This window comes from Sus scrofa, chromosome 3 (assembly GCF_054392235.1).
Source record: "Sus scrofa isolate SSC_HxYL_T2T_F1_AM1 chromosome 3, Sscrofa_HxYL_maternal_Yorkshire_Landrace_v2.0, whole genome shotgun sequence".
Classification (NCBI taxonomy): domain Eukaryota; kingdom Metazoa; phylum Chordata; class Mammalia; order Artiodactyla; family Suidae; genus Sus; species Sus scrofa.
Window position 1 is genome coordinate 120,968,094 of NC_139385.1, and position 21,187 is coordinate 120,989,280.

Here is a 21,187-nt window from a genome sequence, read left to right on the forward strand (position 1 = left end):
CTAACATGCTCTCAACCTCCATGCCTCCTGGAATGCAGAGGGGCCAGCTTAGGAATAACTGCACAGGACTCGTTTGGCTCAGTTCAGATTCTATGACAAAAGTGTATTTGGGTGCTCTTAGAAATCACATGATAAGTACAGGGATACCTACATTATAAAACATATTACATATAATTTTATATTATGTAAAATAAAATGGAGAAAATGATCCGTTCATTTAGAACGCTATTCAATTTTCAACATTAATAAGTAATTTCTAGGGAATTCCCATTGTGGCTTAGCAGTAATGAACCAGACTAGTATCCGGGAGGACATGGGTTCAATCCCTGGCCCTGCTCAGTGGGTTAAGGATCCGGAGTTGCTATTAGCTGCAGTATAGGTTGCAGATGCAGCTCAGATCTGGCACTGCTGTGGTGCAGGCCGGCAGCTGCAGCTCTGATTCAACCCTGAACATGAGAACTTTCATGTGCTGTGGATGCAGCCCTTAAAAAAGAAAAAAAAGAAAGAAAAAGTAATGTTTATATTTAGTTTCATGTTATTGTGGGGCCAATTCTTGATCAGAATCTGTCTTTAAAAATCAAAGGCACATGAACTTGGTTTTGTATGTACATAGGCATAAGCACACACACACACTGACAAGATCAGTATTGTTCTAACAATACCTTTGCAATACTCAAACATTATTTAAAAAAAGAGAGAGAGAGAGAAAAGATCCTAGCAACTGGAAAAAACGTAGAAAAAATATTGTGAATAAGGAAGAAAAAACTCTATAAAGCTGAAAGAGAAAAAGCATAAGCTTTAAAAATAATGAAGTTGACATATGCCCAGAGAAAAGGAGAAACAAGTTAAAGCTTTAAAGCTTTTTTGGACAAAACCAAAAAAGAAAAATAACACATCCACAATGAAATTACATACTATATAAAATGAAAAGTCAGGCATTATTTCCTGTTCAGATGAATGTCTGGATTGAAGGGTCCACAGCACAACATCTCAACTTTGGTGAGAATAAATTTTGATTTTCATATGAACAGGAAGCTAAAGTATATTGTTACATACACTGTGCATATGCACTGAAAGCCTTATTCTGCTTCCAAACAATATTATCAGGACATAAAGATTTAGTGCTTTGCTGCCACATGGAGAGTTAACACCATGATGGCAAAGCTACCAGCATTATCTGCTGTTGTTTCATCTTTCTCACTTAGGCCTTCACAGTGAAAACTGAAAGAACATTGTAATGTATGCAACAATATCCTTTATAATACGTACACAGTCTATAGAAAGTTGTCAAAGGCAATTCCACACATTTTACTTACAAAGCTTCTTCCACAATTCTAAATTTTAAAACAAACATTTTGTAAGTGTCACATTTATTAGTATTTTTCAGTATTTTACTCTTAAAATAACAAACGTTATAACAGAGTATTATACCTAGGAAGAGACAAACCTTTTGAATCAGTAAAATACAACTTGTATACATAATCTTCACTCATTTATGAAAATGATAATCTAACCAAGAGCATAATATATATTTTAAGAATTTTTTATTAATGGTGCCATACATACATTCATCATCCAGACCTACCTTTCACACTAGCTGGCATTTATTACAGTTGGCAAGTGTTAGAGAAATAGTACATAGCCCCAGAACAAGATATTTCTCCTACTGAAGTCAAATGGTATAAAGAGGTACAAGGCTGCAATGACTGTCTCATCAGGACTATCTCTGAAGCTGAAACTCATTGAGTAGAAATACTAATAAACCAAGGAAACATTTAAGAATCACAATTCTATACTGATTTTTACATCATCAATGCCAAGACCTTGTTCATGTAAGTTACAGATAATATGCTTTTGTATGTCCCTTCTTAATAGTATAGATAATCTGAAAAATAAAAAAACCAACCTTGTATTCTTCAATGGTTTAAAAAAAAAAAAAAAGATAGCCATTTTTTTTTAATCAGCTGTGCACCTGCCTTCTGTGGCCCTCTTGTACTGCCATACATCTCTTATTTATTTATTTATTTATTTATTTTTGTCTTTTTTTTTTTGCTATTTCTTGGGCCGCTCCCACGGCATATGGAGGTTCCCAGGCTAGGGGTCTAATCGGAGCTGTAGCTGCCAGCCTATGCCAGAGCGATAGCAACGCAGGATCCGAGCCGCATCTGCAACCTACACCACAGCTCACGGCAATGCCGGATCGTTAACCCACTGAGCAAGGGCAGGGACCAAACCCGCAACCTCATGGTTCCTAGTCGGATTCGTTAACCACTGCGCCACCACGGGAACTCCTGTACTGCCATACATCTCACCTCTGCTGTAGTAAAGGGGTCCATGTGGGTTCCTATCTGTGGAGGGTCTGATCTCTAGACTGAAGGTGGTAGGGGGCATTACCAATCACCAATGCATTAGTAAGCATGGGAGGTGCACACATGTGTGTGAGAAGCTGAAAATAGTGTCTATAAAAATCTGTACAAACCTACACTGAGTACATAAAATATTCAGTGTAATATAAAAACAAGATACAGTATCTACCCTTAAGGAGCTCAGAGTCCAAGGGAGAGAAGGACTGAAAAGAAAAGAAGTGATTAGAGTATGATGAAAGTAAGAAGGAAGAACCCTAATAATCTGGTCAGGAGATTGTTTGAGATGGAAAAGGCATCTGAACTATCTTGAAGGATCAATAAGAGCTTCCCAGATAACTGGGAACAGTTTAGCAAAAGGAATGGCATGAGAAGAGCATAGTCCATGCGGCTAGAACAAAGAGAGGGCATGGAGTTCCAGCAAGAGACAAGACCAGAAAGACCACACAGACAGGGACTGAGCTTTAGGCAATGGTCTGTTGACTATGCGCAAGGCATGGTTTTGCTAAGCGTTGCAAATAAAAACACATCTCAATTGTTTTCTGAAGACCACACTGGCCAACCTCAGTTCAGAGGTAAAGTCGCCTTAAGTTCCTGTGTAAAAATCTGAGTGGGCTCGACTTCCTTAGAAGCAGCCTGTTCCCAGCTCCACTGGACCTGTACTTCACTTATAATACAAATTATCTCTTCAATGGATGCTTCAAGAAGAGCAACCAATCTGTACAAACCAATTCTCACCCAACTCTCAGGGAGTGAAATACCACTTGCGGAGAACGGTTTGCGGGACACGCAGTCTCTCCGTAAGTTTAGAGTGAAGACAATGTTTTCACCTCTTATGAGACTGCTTTTACCAAAGCACTCTTGCTCATTCTGCCATTAGCCAACGTGAACAAGCACTCTGAGGCTACATGGAGCATTTAACAGAAAGATGCCATGAGGCTGCTGGTCACGGCAGTGCACGATGTCCTCTGAAAATGAAAGATCTTTCAAGTCTTTCAGAAGTGGTCATGCTTTTTCTGAACCTGTGGTTTGCTTTAATCTTAATGGCCTTTGTCAATGATACAATTCAGTTCCCCTAAGTAAAGGTTCCAGAAAGCTCAGGGCCAATTTACAGACCCATATTTTATAGGCATATAGAGCTAATAACATACATTTTATATATTAACCTTATTATTATTAACCTTGTAACATATACTTTGTCTATTAAACTCATACTTTTATTGTCCCTTTTTTTTCTTATGTTGTGGTGCTGCTGTTATAACATACACATTTACGTTTGCCACTTTAAATCTTTATTGAAACATAGCAAGGTATAAAATTACATCAACCAAGTAGCTGATTGGTTCAAGAATTTTAAAGAGCATCTTTAAAGAGCCAGGCCTGTGCTGAAGGTTGGGATAAAAACTGTCAATGAGACTGACTTGATGCTTACAGCTAGAAAACTGAGAGTTAATGGACAAAGTAGGTAATTAAACAAATGATAATAACATAGGAAAAACATTTATACAGGGAAAATATAGTAAGAAAAGCATCTATCCCTACTATACAGGAAATAAAGAAGTCTAGATTGCTGGGAAGGCTTCCCAAATGAACTGTTATCTAAGCTTTGACCTCCAGGCTGAGTAGGAGAAGTCATGCCATAGTGGGGAAGCCTCCGAGTACTGTACACTCTGGGAAAGGAAAGAAGTTCAAGGATAGGATACATGGCACAGCTCAGGAGATGGGAGACAGGCCAGGGAGGTAAGCAAGACCCAGGTCACAGAGGGCCTGGCAAGATATATGAACATACTTTAACAGAAGTAGATTTAACCTTGGGGCAGCACTGTGACACCCAGGAGGAGTGTGCCGGGAGCTACAGTCAGATATGCACTACAACGTTTACTGAGTGCTTGCTATTTTCCAGGCACTGGGCTACGTGCTTCATGTCCCTGACTATCATGAATCCTCAGAGTCCTAGGAAATCATATAACCTAAGCACTATTATTAATCCTACTTTACAGAAGATGAAAATGAGGCTTAACGAGGAAAAGGAATCTGACCAGCCATCCTGCTGGTCCTGGTGAAGCCAGGATTCTAACCCAGGTCTTCCGACTCTAGGGCCCGAGTGCCTAGTTTAGTGTGCTCTCACATTCATTTAGAAGATGGCTTGACTGACAGTCCAGCAAAATGGAGAAAGAACTGGTTAAGGTGAGACCAGAACTAGGAAGGCCAACTGAGCAGCTGTATGATAATTCAGGAGAGAGAAGATGGCAGTATGAATGATGAAAAGGATTAGAGAGACAGTGAAGAGACAGATCAAAAGACTTCACTGGGATTTCCTGTATGTTACAAAAGCTGACAGGTAGGGGAGGGAGGCAAGAATGACTCCGAGGTTTGTAGCCTGAGCAACTGAGTCAATGATACATAGTGGTGAAGATGAAGGCTCTGCAGCCAGATACCAGGTCTGCCATTTAAACGGTGGGAATCTTAGATGATTATTTAAGCTCCCTCTACCTCAGTTTCCTTATGTTAATAATACCTCCTCCAAGAATCAAATGAACTAATTCGCATGAAGCACTTAAAATAATACTGGCATATAAGCACTAATTAATCCTCACCATTATCGGTGTTCCCGTCCTGGCTCAGTGATAACAAACCCAACCAGGATCCATGAGGATGCAGGTTCGATCCCTAGCCCCGTCCATGGGTTAAGGATCCTGTGTTGCTGTGAGCTGTGGTGTAGGTTGCAGACATGGCTCGGATCAGATTCAACCCCTAGCCTGGGACCCTCCATGTGCTGCAGGTGCTGCCCCAAAAACAAAAAGCAAAAAACCAAACCTTGGCCATTATTGTCATTATCATCATCACCACCACCATTCAGTGGTGTGGGGAATACAGGAGGAAAAGTAGTTTAGGGGAAATGATAAATTCAATTTTGAACATATCGAAGTGCTCACAGAACCTCCAAATGGCAAAGGTCACATATACAATTCTAAACTAAGAAAGGGCTTTGGGGAGTTCCCGTCGTGGCGCAGTGGTTAACGAATCCGACTAGGAACCATGAGGTTGCGGGTTCGGTCCCTGCCCTTGCTCAATGGGTTAACGATCCGGCATTGCCGTGAGCTGTGGTGTAGATTGCAGACGCGGCTCGGATCCCGCGTTGCTGTGGCTCTGGTGTAGGCTAGTGGCTACAGCTCCGATTCGACTCCTAGACTGGGAACCTCCATATGCCGTGGGAGCGGCCCCAAAGAAATAGCAAAAAAAAAAAAAAAAAAAAAAAAAGAAAGAAAGAAAGGGCTTTGGCCTAAGCCCATCTGAGCCACCAACCTGAGTGACATGTCCCAGAGAGAATGTGTGGAGTGAGGGAACAAAGGCGCCTGGGAGAGCCTTATGAGGAACACAGATAGGAATGAAGAATCTGCAAAAGAGTCTTGAGAAGTGGCCAGAGAAGTAGGAGAAAAAAGTGAAAAGCCAGGACAGAGTATATTTCAAGAAGAATCTACAGTGCCAAATGTTGCTAAGAGAGAAATAAGAATAGAAAGGTATTCATTAGATTGTGAAATAAAATCTTTGTCCATAATGGTTTAGGTGACATGGCTGTTGCTGTCCTTTTAGGAAGGCAAGAAGTGAAATGTACTAAAGTGGCTATTAATATAAGATCTGTGCTAGGCCCTATTAGAGAAATAAAAGATATTCAGTCCAGATGACGGCCAGCTGGGGGAAATGAAAATGGTCTTGTAGGAAATCATGAAAGAAGGACAGCGTTAGGAGGTTGAAGAAAAACAAAGCCTTGCAGGTTTTAGCCTGGACAGAAATAACTAGAGGCAAAATTCAGAGAGCATAAGGCATAGTCAGGAATAGTCCGTTAATTCAAATAGGTTCTCACACTTCACGAGTGGTAAAATTTTAAAAATAGATTAGAACCACATTATAAAAAGCATTAACCCAAAAATATGGAAGTGGGAAACTCCCATTTTGGCTCCATGAGGATGCGGTTTTGATCCCTGGCCTTACTCAGTGGGTTAAGGATCCAGCATTGCCACGAGCTGTGGTTTAGGTCGAAGATGCAGTTCAGATCCCGAGTTGATGTGGCTGTGGTATAGGCTGGCAGCTGTAGCTCCAATTTGACCCCTAGCCTGGGAACTTCCATATGTCACAGGTGCAGCTCTAAAAAACAAAAAAATAAAAAATAAATAAAAATATGGAAGTGATGCAAATATTTAAATGTCTTTTCTTCCTGGAATATTCCTAATTATTCTTTAATTTTCAGCTCATGTGGCACATCCCCAGTGTCACTTTAGGAAAGACGAGGCTTTCTGTATGTGCTTAAGTTACTTTCTATTCATATATCTCATGATAATGCATTTTAATGTTTCTTACACCTGATGACACTCAAGGGAATCAGGTGTGTCTTGGTATCTCAGCAAGTTAAATAACGTATGTGACCAAGAACATTTTCTGAACAAATAAACATACGCAATTACATCAGAGTGGTACTTCTTGAAGACTGTCTGTTAGCTGTGTGCAATATGGATTGGCAAAGAAGAAACCAGAGGCAGACCAGTGAGACAGCCAGGAAGAGTGAAAAGGAGAAGTAATGGGGTCCCCATGAATGGGGCTATTGTAGAAATGTAGCAAGTCTCTCTAAGAGATGCTTCCAAGACAATATCAATAGAATTTGGTGGCTGAATGAAATGAAGCAGAGCATAAGACCAACATATTTAAAAAACTTTTGAGAAATATACTCTTGACTCAGTAATTAGATTTGGAAATGTATTTTAAGGAAGCAGAGGTTTACACATACTTTGGCATTAGTATTTATAAGGGTAGAAAACTGGAAACAATTTTAATTTTGAATAATAGAGATAGATAAATAACAGCACTTCTAGCTAATGGACTACCATACATACATATATTAACATATCATACTTATAAAAAATTATATAAGGACAGTAAGAAAATGTGCACACTACAGTAAATTTTAAAAACTTTACTAAACAAAATAGAATCTGACCCAAATTTTGTTTGATCTGCATAAAAACAAATGGAAAAACACAAACACTGTACGTCAAAAGGCACTGGATATTTCTGAGAAGCGACTGACAAGACTATGGGTTTAATTTTCCATTTGCATAAAACACATAGTACAGCCAAGGATATCAGGGAAAAATCTGGGTAAGAGAGGGGAAAAAAAAAAAAAAAAAAAAAAAAAAAACCTACAAAGATGGCATCATTTTCTGGAATAGAAAAACTGTTAAGTCATCACATAGTGGGAAGGACACAGCCTTTGGCATCAAAGAGAGCTGAGTTTAGATCAGGTACTTCCAACACAGCAGCCATGTGACCCTGGGCCAACTGCTGATGTGAGCCAGTCTCTTGGGGTGTAGCACGGGGCTCACCACCACTAGAACTGCTAAGGGAACTAAGTGATGTGTGAGAAAGTGGCTGGGGGGCTGGCTATGAGCCCAGGAACCCACCACTGGATTTTGCTTCAGCAGGTCAGAATCTGTTTTCAACAGCATCCTGGGTGATTCTACCACATGGGCAGCCACATGTGAGCAGCTCAGTACCTGCAGATGGCAGGTATTTGATAAATATTAGATGGTTGTCTTATGGACAGAATACAGGGCTTCTATCATTTTTTCACTAAGGCTGTCATGATTTTCTTCATTAAACACAATGACAAGATCTGTCTCAAGTGAGCATCTCAAAATTTTTGCTATGACAAAGAGAAAGAAAATGAAAATCAACAAAGGAAAAAATAATAACTTCTATTTATGATCTAAAAGCATGGCATTCAAAGATTCGATGTTAACTCCAAAGGTTTTTAAGATGGGGTCATATACAATTTTTCTAAGGCAAATTTGAATCATTTCTGCCTAACAGAAATGACTAGGACACCAAGTCATTTCGTTGATCCGTGTGCTTTCCCACTGATCAGTATCCAAATATCCTTTAGTTTTTGTTATATTTTATTCATCACCATAAACAGATAAAAGCTTTTTGTTCTTTGTAAAATGGCCTCAGAAGAGACTCAACTGCTATGCTACAAAGATATCTGCAAATTTGGGGAAATATAAAAGATCTCAGAAATTATTCTAGTAAATGTCAAAGACCTACTTCCCAATTACACCTTTTTTTTTTTTTAAACATAAGAGAAAGGTCTCATCCTATTTCATAAATAGTTTCCAGCAATAAGTCATGTGAAAAGGTCAGAGTATATGGCACTTAATGCACCCAATATTCCAATAGTTTGTCTGCCTTTCTTCCTGGCCTCCTAGAACATGCCGTTTGTTAGGAAGTCATCAAAATGCAATCCTGGGGGAGGCTCACCGATTAAGATAAATGCAATGTGATGGTTCCTGCTGGCCATCTTTACTTCCCAGCTATATACAGCCACTACAGGCAAGAAGAGGCTAAGTTATCAGTAGGTAGTTGTGTACTAAGCAAAAAATCCCAGACATTCAAATGGTCTAACAACAGCATTGGAGACTGTTTATGATCAGTATACTTCTCCTGCTTCCTAGGAAACCACCAGCTTTCTCAGAATAATAGAGAACTACTATAGACCAAAGTGAGGAAGCCAAACAGAGGACTATATATGTAATCTGGGTGTTAAGTTAGTGATCTCTATCCCTGAGTATAGACTGAAGAGTTCTGATCAGGTGTGCTGATCCAAATTATCTAGTGGGAATTTACTTATTTTTTTAGTGGTTAACCCTATATCCCCTATATTAGTGGAAAGCTAGTATCCTTCATTTCTTCCTATTTAGAATTTAGGCATATGAGCTAAAAATGGATTGAAAGATGGATTATTTTACTTTGAATTCTAAAACACCCAAACTTAAATATATCTATATGTTTTAGTCTTTACACATGAGCTGTTTGCTTGAGTGACTAGATCTAAAAATGGAAAAAAATAAAAAACATGACTATTTGTGGGCAGGAATTAAGTTTTTCAACAATAATGGCTCCGCACAACCTTCTTAAATATTGTCTGTTACTCCACAACACAGGTCTTCAACTCAGTCACATTGGTTTTGCATAGCTGACTCCTCAACTTCACTCTGGCCCAAAGTCTGTGCCCTTCCTTGTTCTCTTCCTTTCTTGCCCTTAGCCATCCTTATTTTTCTACTTATCCAAATCACATATAGTCTCTAAGGTTCAAGGGGAATTCAGTTCTTGAAGACACCTTAACTAAGTATTTCAATACTACATGATCTCTCTTGACTGAAGACATCCCTAACTGTGGAACGTAATTCAGGATAATATTTTATACTGTATACCAGGAAACCTAGCATGTAATTACACTCTCATCCTAATTTTTAGATTTTTCCATGTGTACTATTCTTATCTATCTATAAATACTGTAAACTTCTTGACGGCAAGGTCACATTGGAGTGGAGTGTCTGATTTCAAGTTGTCTCAAATATGCACACTTGTGCCACTTAAAGGTGAAGGTAATTATTGCATGGTTACAACCCAGTAATTGGCTTACAAAACAGGTAACAAAACCAAATAATGATTGCCCCAAATCATTATTTGTTTAAAATCAAAAAAGAATAAAGCTACTAGTGTTAAAAAATAATATAGCAGCAGAGATTATAATAAATATAACTAAATTTTGGCACATTAAGTTAAAACTTTAAAATTACATGATAAATTTATTAATGCTGTGTAACTAAAAAACAAAGAATTTTCTCATGTAAAAGCATCTTTAAGTTAGCAACTTCTTTTTGGGAGTTTATCTAGTACTAAAAAAAGTTACATAATCTGGAGTTCCAGTCGTGGTGCAGTGGTTAACGAATCCAACTAGGAACCATGAGATTGCAGGTTTAATCCCTGGCCTTGCTCAGTGGGTTAACGATCCAGCGTTGCCGTGAGCTGTGGTGCAGGTGGCAGACACGGCTCGGATCCCGCGTTGCTGTGGCTCTGGCGTAGGCCGGTGGCTACAGCTCCGATTGGACCCCTAGCCTGGGAATCTCCATATGCCGCAGGAGCGACCCAAGAAATGGCAAAAAGACAAAAAAAAAAAAAAAAAAAAATTACATAATCACATAGTGAAATGTCCTGTGATTTGAGATACATATCAAATAAATGATCCATGACAGATATTGATCAGTATAATATATAATGCTCTGGGAAGATAATGGTAGGACACTATGCTTATTTTTTAAACAAAAAAAAATATTCAACTCGGAGTTCCTTTCATGGCTCAGCGGTTAACGAACCCAACTAAGATCCATGAAGATGCAGGATTGATCCCTGGCCTCACTCAGTGGGTTAAGAATCCAGCTTTGCCTGAGCTGTGGTGTAGATTGCAGACATGGCTCGAACCCTGCATTGCTGTGGCTCTGGTGTAGACCGGCGGCTACAGCTCCAATTGGACTCCTACCCTGGGAACCTCCATATGCCAGGGGTACGGCCCTAAAAAGACAAAAAGTCCCCCCTCCGCAAAAATTCAACCTAACCAATACTGATTCTCTATTATGTGCAGGACATTCCATATCCTTAAGAAGGTTACACTCTAGTAAGAGAATAAAAGCTGGTATAAAAATGATAGAAATCAAAGTGCTTAGGGTATCTTTTTGCAATTATTATTACTATAAGAACAACACATCTGTATGATGTTATATAATGGATGTTATATTTCAGGTTAAGAGTGTGTTTTCTAAACATGCTTAATCTCAGTGAAGTATATTCTAAACAGAAGCACAGAAACTACTTTCCTTGTTTTGTATTTTCTCTTATGCAGTGCTTCCTGTTAAGACTTACCCTTAACTTCTTAATGTCTTGAACTTCTTTATCATCATGTTTATGTTTAAACAAAACATAACTGGTTTTAATATGTAGTCTCCAACTGGAATATTAATTGTCATTTGTTTTAACAATTAATATTGAAGCTTCTTTTTCACTTACCTGATTAGTAAAAGCAGAGATCAGAAAAGATCAGAAAGTTGTGCTGGGCCTTTCTGAGTCCTAGGTTCCTTTTCTAAAAGGATATTCTGACTAGACAGTCTAAGATCCTCTTCACCTCTGATTCTTGAAACTTAATCTCTTTCTATTTGCTTAACACCTCTCCTCACCCCCACCCAGGCTGTGCCTACTCTCCCTGTCATCTTAGGCTGCATCATAAACACTTCTCTTGCGACTCCAATCTCTCCATGATCTGGCCATTTAGCCTCTTTTTGCTTTTTTAAAATTTTCCTTGAAGAAAACCATCCAGCTCACTCTTATTACAAAGGTGCTTTAACTAAATGTCACATTATAAATATAGGAGACATCAAGTTACAGTAGAAAGAATGCAAGCTATTCAGTCACACAAACCACGTTCCAATAATTTTGAGCTTCTTCACCTCAATTTCTGTTTCAGTTTTGCCCTACAAGTTAAATACTGGCAACTACCAGTATGGTGGTTGTGAGGGTTAACTAACCTTATGCATATAGGATATAATGCCTAGTACTCAGTAAATGCTCAATAAATGTTGGCTGCAGTTACTGTTATAATTACCATCATTATACTTCTTGTTTCCATTATTACAGTGTATAGGCCCCATTCTACTTTTCAAACTGATGTAAATGGAATCATCTAACTGTTTTTTTTAGCTGAAGCACTAGGTCATCTGTGTTTCTTTTTTTACTGATACAGAAAGGGAGGGCAAATCAGTTGGCAGTTCTGGTAGGAAAAATTGTATACTGTGGTTGTTGACTAGTGCTCTGAGTGATGACTAAGTAATGCATGTTCCCCAAAGTTATAAATCAGTCTGCTACTAAAATATTTTCCAGATTTCAGAACAGAGAGCTCTAAAGATATATCCTTATCCTCTATAAAATAATCTTAACTATCCTGCCTACAATTTAAAAAGATCTTCATTAGCAAAAGATATTTTCCAAAAACCTATTCCATGATGTCAGAAATACTTTAAAGGCAATCCTTAAATACTATAAAATACCAGGTTGTTGGGAAATAAACATTGCTGCATGAGAAGGGTGAATCTACACTGGCCCTGGTTTAGAATGTGGTACCATGTTAAAAACAAACCAACCAATCAGCAGCAGCATCACTGCTTTAATGTCTTGGTGCCCCCCTGTCCCATTCCATAGGCATAAAGAATTGTGTTCTCCATGAGCTTTTATGGGTAGATGGACATTTGCTATTCATATACAATATGAGCATCAAGCCCACGATTCCATTTCATATTAGTTATAAACACAGAATTCCAAAAGCAAGCCAACTAACAGGAACAACATTTTCAGTTAACTATACCAATGTGATTTGGGACTGGCTATACATTTCTTTTAAATGATGAGTACTCAGTTGTAAAGATGCTTCATTTTAGCAGGGTTCACTAGGAGAGGCTATATTTCATATCTTAGACTACATTAAACCCTAAAGGAGCAACAGTGATGTCAATTAGGGAAAGAAGAACTTTATATCTTTCCTTACATAATGTTTCAAGACCTTTCATGTTGGGCACAAGCAGTTTTATGACACTGTAGCAATTACCAGATGAAAGTGATAATTTGTTCATTTACTTATTTTTGTCTTTTGTCTTTTTAGGGCCCAACCTGAGGCATATGGAGGTTCCCAGGCTAGGGGTCCAACTGGAGCTGTAGCTGCCAGCCTACACCACAGCCAAAGCAACACGGGATCTGAATGGCATCTGTGACCTACACCACAGCTCACAGCAACGCCGGATCCTTAACCCATTGAGTGAGGCCAGGAATCAAACCCGCAACCTCATGGTTCCTAGTCAGATTTGTTTCCACTGTGCAACAATGGGAACTCTGAAAGTGATAATTTGTCACAGCCATCACCTTTACACAATATGGCTTGTCAGAAATCAGAATGGAAAGCAGAAACACGCAAACAAGATTGTTCTTCTGCTAGGTGACCCTGTACTTTGAATTGTTCTTGTAAAATTAATAACACTTGGACATGTTTCTGGATAATTCCTTTTTCATATATACTCATCTCTTATTTATTTGTATATACACATGTATGAATATATAAATATACAAGTGTATAACAAAAAGTACGATTGGGGTTTTTTTTTTCATAAAAATATCAAAATGTAAACATTTGAGTGTGACATCAATGGAATCACCTCTCTCTATATCCTTCAATAGACATGGCTCTGAAGGGGTAGCATGAGACACAAAGTAGGAAGCGGAGAGTCTAACTGTGACCTACATAAATCTACTAACCATCCTGGATGCTAGTTTTTTTTAATATAAAATAGAGGTAGCGGCACTTGCCTTCCTACCAACCACAACCAGTTGTTGGCATGAGTGAAATAATGAATGTAAAAATATTTTCTTATGCTATGAATAACTAGAAGTGATAAGATACTTTCAAGACAGTATTGCTGCTTTGAGAAACATAGGGAATGATAGTCTAACTGTATGTATCATTTTCTGTCTGTTCCAAAAAAGGAGAAAAAAAAATAGTTTGTTTTTGACAAAGATTCTTTTATATTTCTATAGAACATATAATAATAAAACATTTACTGCATGGGATCATAGTATAAAATATGCTGTCTCATTTCTTGAGATAAAGTATGAAAAAGTTCTTTGTAAATTCTAAAGCGCTGTACATGAAGTTTAGCAATTTTTGTCTCTTATATAAAAAAGTACACTTTGGGGTGGGTGCTTACCTTCTCTTAGACGGTCTACGACAAAAGTAAAGCCTGTAGTTCTTGGATGTAAGACATACTCATATTTCTGAAGTCCATTCTTTTCAGCAAATTCATTACTTCGAGCCGTGCTATTTTCTAAACAAAACAATGGACCATTTAGAAGCCACAAAATAAGGGAAGATAAGTGAGGTAAGGAAATAGTGCAGAATTTCTTTGGTAAAAAATAGCGGTTAATATTTCTGTAATTACTAGCATACTGAATCAAATGAGAAAATATAAATACTTGAGTAAATCCCTAACAAAGATCCCAGAGTTACCTACTTAGGGGAATTTGAAAAATTTTACAGTAAGGTATTAAAACATGTTTTATAACAGTTTATAAATTCAAATCCTTAAAATTCTAGATTTCATAGTCAATACACAATGAAAACAGAAATACAAATAAGCTAAAATGTTCATAAGAGCATTGTTATGTAATAAAAATTGAAATACTAAAACATAAAGATGAAATAAAACTAAAAGTGATAAAATACAAGGATACAGACATCCAGAAATACTAACAAATTGCCACATACATCAGATCAACATTCTTTAACCCAATTTCACTTCAATGCAAAGTGAAATATCTGCCTTCCCAGGCACAGAGCATGCTAACATCACTAACCAAAACCACTCCACAGCAGAATGGGCACATGATTAGCACATCATGTACAAACATCTGAACATGGTTTGGCTGAATATAGTTACAGAGTCAAGTACATGTTCCAATTGTTGGCAAAAACTTCTTTTTCCATTCCATGAGGTAACTTTATAAGTTCCAAGAAGAACCAAACCCCATTATTCAGCAATTATATTTGGAAAAAGTTAAATGTTCAGAAATTTGGCCTCAGCTGCTGGGGGAGATCATGAAATACCTTCTGATGACAGCAGATGTTAGAACCTGCAGTCCTCAGCTACATCTTGAAATCTATAGGTTATTCCAAGTCACCAGGGAAAAAACATATACATACATACATATATACATACACACATACACACACATATATACATATATACACATATATACATACACACATATACACACATGTATATACACACACATACATACACATTATATACACACACACATATACACATATACATACATATATATGTGTGTGTGCACACACATAATATAAACACAGCTTTCCAAGGAGTAAATTTTAGACATGGAGACCTCAAAATCTCAAAAAAAACTACAGATGGAGTCCACAAGACCAAAATATTCAAAGAACACTCCTATAAAAGGTGTTACATTTTATAAATGAGTAATTGAGTCAAAGAATTAAAAAATGCTCACAGATCCCCAGCACATCAAAAGTAAAAGCCCTAAACCAGAAAAATAATGAGCTCCTCTCACATTCATTTGAGGGGAGTATTCTGGGCATAGAATAATATAGAACAACATTTCAGAGATTGTGGCAGGACCTTCCATGGGACGGGGAAATCCCAGAGACACCAAAAGATGACTGGTTAACTACTCTTCAGTTCGCTCATTCAGTTTGTCACAAACTTGGGGGATCTGAAGACGAAACTGAACTCTGTTGTAGAAGGTGGATACAACAAGTAGAAGTAGTTCTGAAAGTACGGTCATGATGTGGGAAGGCAGAAATCACCAGAGATCCAGATTCTCCTCTCCATCCCCACTTTCTCACCACAGCCTCCTGTCCTGTTAGCCTGCTCCCTGTAATACTCCAAGGCCAGCAAGTCTGCCACTCCAGTGGAACTACTTTCTGGCGGCTCGAATGTTCTCACCTCAGGGTCTGTGCAGTAGTTCTTCTCTCTACCCAGAATGTCTTCTACCCAGACATCTGAAGATCTTTTGCTTTGTTCCTTTCGACTCTACTTAAATAAAAACTTTAGGGGCCTTCTCTAACTACCTCATATAAAATAGCACCCCATCTTTTATTATTCTCTCTCTCCTTATCTTTTTCTGTACACCATTTATGAGTATCTGGCATATTTTATTATCTTATTAGTTTTTTTTTAATCTGTCTTTTCTTATAGAACACATGCTTCATGAAAGTAGATACTTTGTTTTGTACCTAAACCTCCAGGCACGCATACATTAAGAAGTTTTATAGGCAAGATAGTGTTTAATTGCAAGTCATATTATAATTGTTAAAACAGAAAAGCTTTTCCTTTCTAAATCAGCAAAACAAAACACAAAACCATAGTATGCCAACTGTGATCGTTAATTTTATGTGTCAAATTGGCTAGGCTAAAGTACCCAGATATTGATCAAACCTTACCCTAGATGTTGCTGTGAAGGTGGTTTTTGATGAGGTTAATATTTAACTCTGTAGACTGTGAGTAAAGGAGATTATCTCCATAATGTGGGCAGGCCTCATCCAAGTCAAAGGCCTTAATAGAAGAAGAATAACCTCCTCCCCCAAGCAAGAAAGAATTCCATCCACAAACTGCCTTTGGACTCAAACTGCAACTCTTCCCTGGGTCTCCAGCCTGGTGACATACCCTATATAGTTCTGACTTGCCAACCTCCACAATCATGTGAGCCAATTCCTTAAAATAAATCTGCCCCCCACCCCTTCTCTCTCTCTCATTTTGTACTCCCTTCTATGTTTATAAATCTCCCCCAAATTAACATATTATTTCCATAAGCAAAAAAAAGGTTATAAACAAAAATATAAGAAAATAGAATGTATTTAAAGTTACATTTAAATGCAATAATTTGAAAATGTGCAAACAAGCTGGATTCAGAGCTTAAAGAGGATTATAAAACATTCTCTTTGGGCTTAAAAACCCAAGTTTAAATTTAACTGTGGTAGATAAAAACACCTTTAACAGATAACTCTTTTAAACCAAATGTATTTTGCTATTTGCTAGCCTACTTTAAAAAAAAACAATCATTTGGGAGTTCCTATTGTGGCTCAGCAGGTTATGAACCCGACTAGTATCAATGAGGATGTGGGTTCAATACTTAGTCTCACTCAGTGGATTAAGGATCCAGTGTTGTCACTGCAGCAGCGTGGGCTGTTGCTGTGGCGCGGGTCCAATCTCTGGCCTGGGAACTTCTGCATGCTACAGGTGTGGCCAAAAAATAAAAAACAAAAAAAAACTTTTTAAAGCTTCTGGATCGGTCTATTTCCTCTATCTGGCAATAGCCTGGTTTTTGCAAGTTGGCCTTAAAATGTAAATACTGTTTTAACCTTAAAAATATGCAAATATATCATATAATTGTGAATATTCCGGACCCTGAAAATACGCAACTAAATGTTACTTTCATCACTTTAAAAAGACACTTCAGAAAAAATACAGACTGAAAACGTTTTAAATATATTTACTTTATAGGCTCTGAAGGTCTAAGGTATGAACATTTTAATACCAATGTACCAAAGTAATACCAACCCATGAACTTTCATTCCATTTATTTTTTAATGATTAATTAACTTCCAAAGTTGCCAATCTTTAGTGTACATTTTGGCATTTGCAAACATAAATCTATCATTTTAGTAAGTGACTTTCTATACTTTAATATAGCTGATATTTCAATACTCAAATTTAAGTATTATACATCCTGAGTATTAAAAAATGTAAATATGGCTGCTTGTCCATCATAATTCCCCAATGATAGTTCAGCTCTGGGAATCAATCAACTTATAACTTACAATATATTTTTAAGCTTAGACAATATGCAGCCAATATTATGCTCTATATTCCAACTCTGTGATTCTAACACTGTTAGAATTTTAACTATAAAAAATCAAACATATTATAAATCAAAAAATTTAGTACATAATACTAGTATATAAAAATTGTCATGCTTCATTTAACTCAGTTCCAATCTGTCAAAGCTTAGTCAAAGATCTCTTCCTTGGTATCAATGGTAAATGTTTCCCACAATATTTTAACTTCCCTAAAAACATATTATGGCTTAATCACCCATTCACTTTCTTAAGTAGTTGTGTACTTTGTATTTTTCACCTTAATCTCTTTTTGGGTACTGGGTTCCATAAATTACTATGTCCAGAGAATGATTCAGTATGTTCGTTTACATGTTCTCCTCTCAGGTTCTAAGAGTTGCCCTTCTTAGGAGCTCTTCGTTGCCTCAATCTAGTTTTGAAGATTTGGAAGACAAGGTCATGGGGTTCTCTCCATAGTAGCTGTGATTTTTAGATTTGTTCTATCCTGCTTCAGTCTGTCTCCCCTCATAGAGCAGATTTCCATCCACTGGGTCCTCCTCAAATTTTGCTGTATTTTTTTAGAGTAAACAGGGTCCTAAAGTTCTTGAATTTTACTCTTTTGAACTGAAGGGTTCTACAGGACTACTTCCTGTCCAAGCTTACTCCCTCCCCTACCAATATTCAACCAGAGCAGTTCTTCTCTCTGTCTTAAATCCCAGACTGCAATAGAAGGCTTCATCTGCAGAAATGACCTGTGGTTCAAAAAGATGCGAAACTCACTGGTTTAGTAAGAAGGAAAGACTGTATTTTGTTTTCAATCAGTTAAAGAATTCCTAAAGATCCAATGGCATTCTTGACCAGTGTAATGTGATATCTGAGAAGGTACAAAAGTCCTAAAGATACTCTCCTGTGTCCCCTCTACAACTCAATGAGGGCTGGCAGAATTTTTTTGAGGGGGGAAAAAAAAAAAAAAGCCTTCTCTGTTTATTTCGGAAATAAGGCTTTAAAATACCAGACAAAAGGTAACATACTTACTAAAACCACCATAGGTGAAATTGGTTACTGGTGGATTTGTTTCTCATAAGAAAGAAGTTGGTGGGGGGAGTTCCCGTCGTGGTGCAGTGGTTAACGAATCCGACTAGGAACCATGAGGTTGCGGGTTGGGTCCCTGCCCTTGCTCAGCGGGTTAGGAATCTGGTGTTGCCGTGAGCTGTGGTGTAGGTTGCAGATGCGGCTCGGATCCCGTGTTGCTGTGGCTCTGGCGTAGGCCGGTGGCTACAGCTCCGATTAGACCCCTAGCCTGGGAACCTCCATATGCCGCGGCAGCGGCCCAAGAAATACCAAAAAAGCCCCCCCCCCAAAAAGAAAGAAGTTGGGGGAAAAAAGGGATCTAATGGATAAATGTGGATCCTGGAAGAGGAAAGAGGATAGAACAGGAAGGGGATTTTAAAAGTAGACTTTGCTCTTCCTTCTCAAGATGGCTCTGGCTATTTGGGGGTGGGGTGTGTGTGTGTGTGTACTATAGAAAATAAAAGGCTGATACTTAAAACATACACTGAGACTTTAAGTTCTAGGATGGCAAGTATAAATAATACCCATCATAAATTCTATGAGCTGGAAACCAGGAGATCTGGGTTTTTCAGCGTTACCAATTAACTGAGTGACCCTAGGAATGGGCCATTAATCTTGTTGGTGTGCAGGTACTTCATCTGAAGACTAAGAAATTTAGACTAAATAGCTAATTTCTAAGCTCCGAAATGTTTTAAAATTCTGTGATCCAAACAGAGGCTACCTTACCTGTGAGATCAGTCCCTTCTGGGAATATGAGCAGTTGAAGTGGTTCATGGATGTTACAAAAATAATCAATCATGTCTTCAAAATGGCTCTTGTCATCCTTCCATTTCCTCTGAATGAAGATATAGGCAGCAGCCTGCATGGCCCAACCTAGAATCAATTTAACAAGTATTCTCATAAAATATTAATACCAATATCCACATATTACTGAATATAATATTTCAGAGTTTTTTGGTTTTACTATAAATTATTTACTTTCACAATAAGCATCCCATGATATACTTTAAATTCAGCACTGATTTTGGATTAAATAATAGATTATACCAGTGAATTTTTCTTTTTTTTTTTTAATCTTTTTGCCTTTTCTGAGGCCACTCCCATGGCACATGGAGGTTCCCAGACTAGGGGTCTAATTGGAGCTGTAGCTGCTGGCCTATACCACAGCCACAGCAATGTGGGATCCGAGCCGCATCTGTGACCTACACCACAGCTCACGGCAATGCCAGATCCTCAACCCACTGAGCAAGGCCAGGGATTGAACCCACAACCTCATGGTTCCTAGTCGGATTCGTTAACCACTGAGCCACGACAGGAACTCCTACCAGTGAATATTCTTAAAGGAGTTTGCTAAACTCTGGGATTTGCAAAATTCTCAAGAAACTTTTTTTCAAGTCAAACCCAGCTGTTATAACACCAAGGGGAAAAAAAACCTTTCTTAGTATTTATCAGTAATTCATCCAAAGCTTTAACAGTCCTAACAAAACAGACATTTTAACCAAGTTACCTACAGGAGATATATAAAACTGTGTCATCAGGATGCAAAGCAGGAAGCAAAGGACTGTTGTCAAGCCATTTATACAAGCATTCTCTTAAATATTTCCCTTTCTGTATTAATCAATATCTAGATTCAATTGGTATTTTCAATACAACCTCTTATTTCAATTTCATTTAAAAGAGGAAATAGGAAATGGATACTAAACAGGTTAATCAGAGCACACACTGTGATCACGTTCCCTTTCTCTAAGGTGACTGATTCGACCTTGCTACTGAAGAGGTAGCCTTAGATGAGCCCTCTTTTTCCCAGCTGCCATCCCTCCCTAGCCAGGCATGACCAGAGCTATTGTGGTAGATACCTGACTAAAGGCAACCAATCAACAATCTATCCAACAGTCCCCGGAAGCATGAAACTGTTGACACAAACAACAGTGGTGGCCAACCAAACGTTCACTTTCAGAAATTTTTCTTGGAGCCATAGAGAAACAAGCTGATATATAAGACGAATGGATGGATGAAAAAGCAGATAATAGGAACAGGAGCAGCTGAGGCAAAATAAAGGCAGCATACGATAGTGAAAGATCTAAACAACTCTTGCTGCTGAGGCGCCTAAAGCTAATTCTGACCTAGAACAAAGGCAGTTTTCTGTAAGTGCTGGCCAGGCACTGGAGTCGCTTCATAGATATCCACCAGAGTCCATTTCCCTTACTTCCATGTGTATCTTTAAATGCACTTTTATTATTTCAGCTAGAGAGGAAGAGTGGTAGTGCCATGCAAAGAAACACAACTAAAACAATAGTAAACACAGCAATACTCTGAGAATATATAAAATTATCATTAAATCATTCGTCAATGATTTAAAAAATGTAGACTTTATTTGGTTTGAGTAAGTCCAAACTAAAATACTATATTCTACAAATATAAATAAGCATATACCAAAAGAATCCATTGTAAT

General features: G+C 38.0%; 1 protein-coding gene across 1 annotated transcript in view; it reads right to left on the bottom strand.

Moving 5' to 3' along the window:
* LCLAT1 (lysocardiolipin acyltransferase 1) overlaps nucleotides 1-21,187 on the bottom strand; it is a gene marked incomplete at its 5' end in the record, with an annotated part of 119,144 nt that overhangs the window by 55,933 nt on the left and 42,024 nt on the right. Inside the window, 2 exon segments of the mRNA NM_001142845.1 lie at nucleotides 14,000-14,116; nucleotides 19,462-19,608. Of these exon segments, the coding sequence (NP_001136317.1) occupies nucleotides 14,000-14,116; nucleotides 19,462-19,608 (264 nt within the window).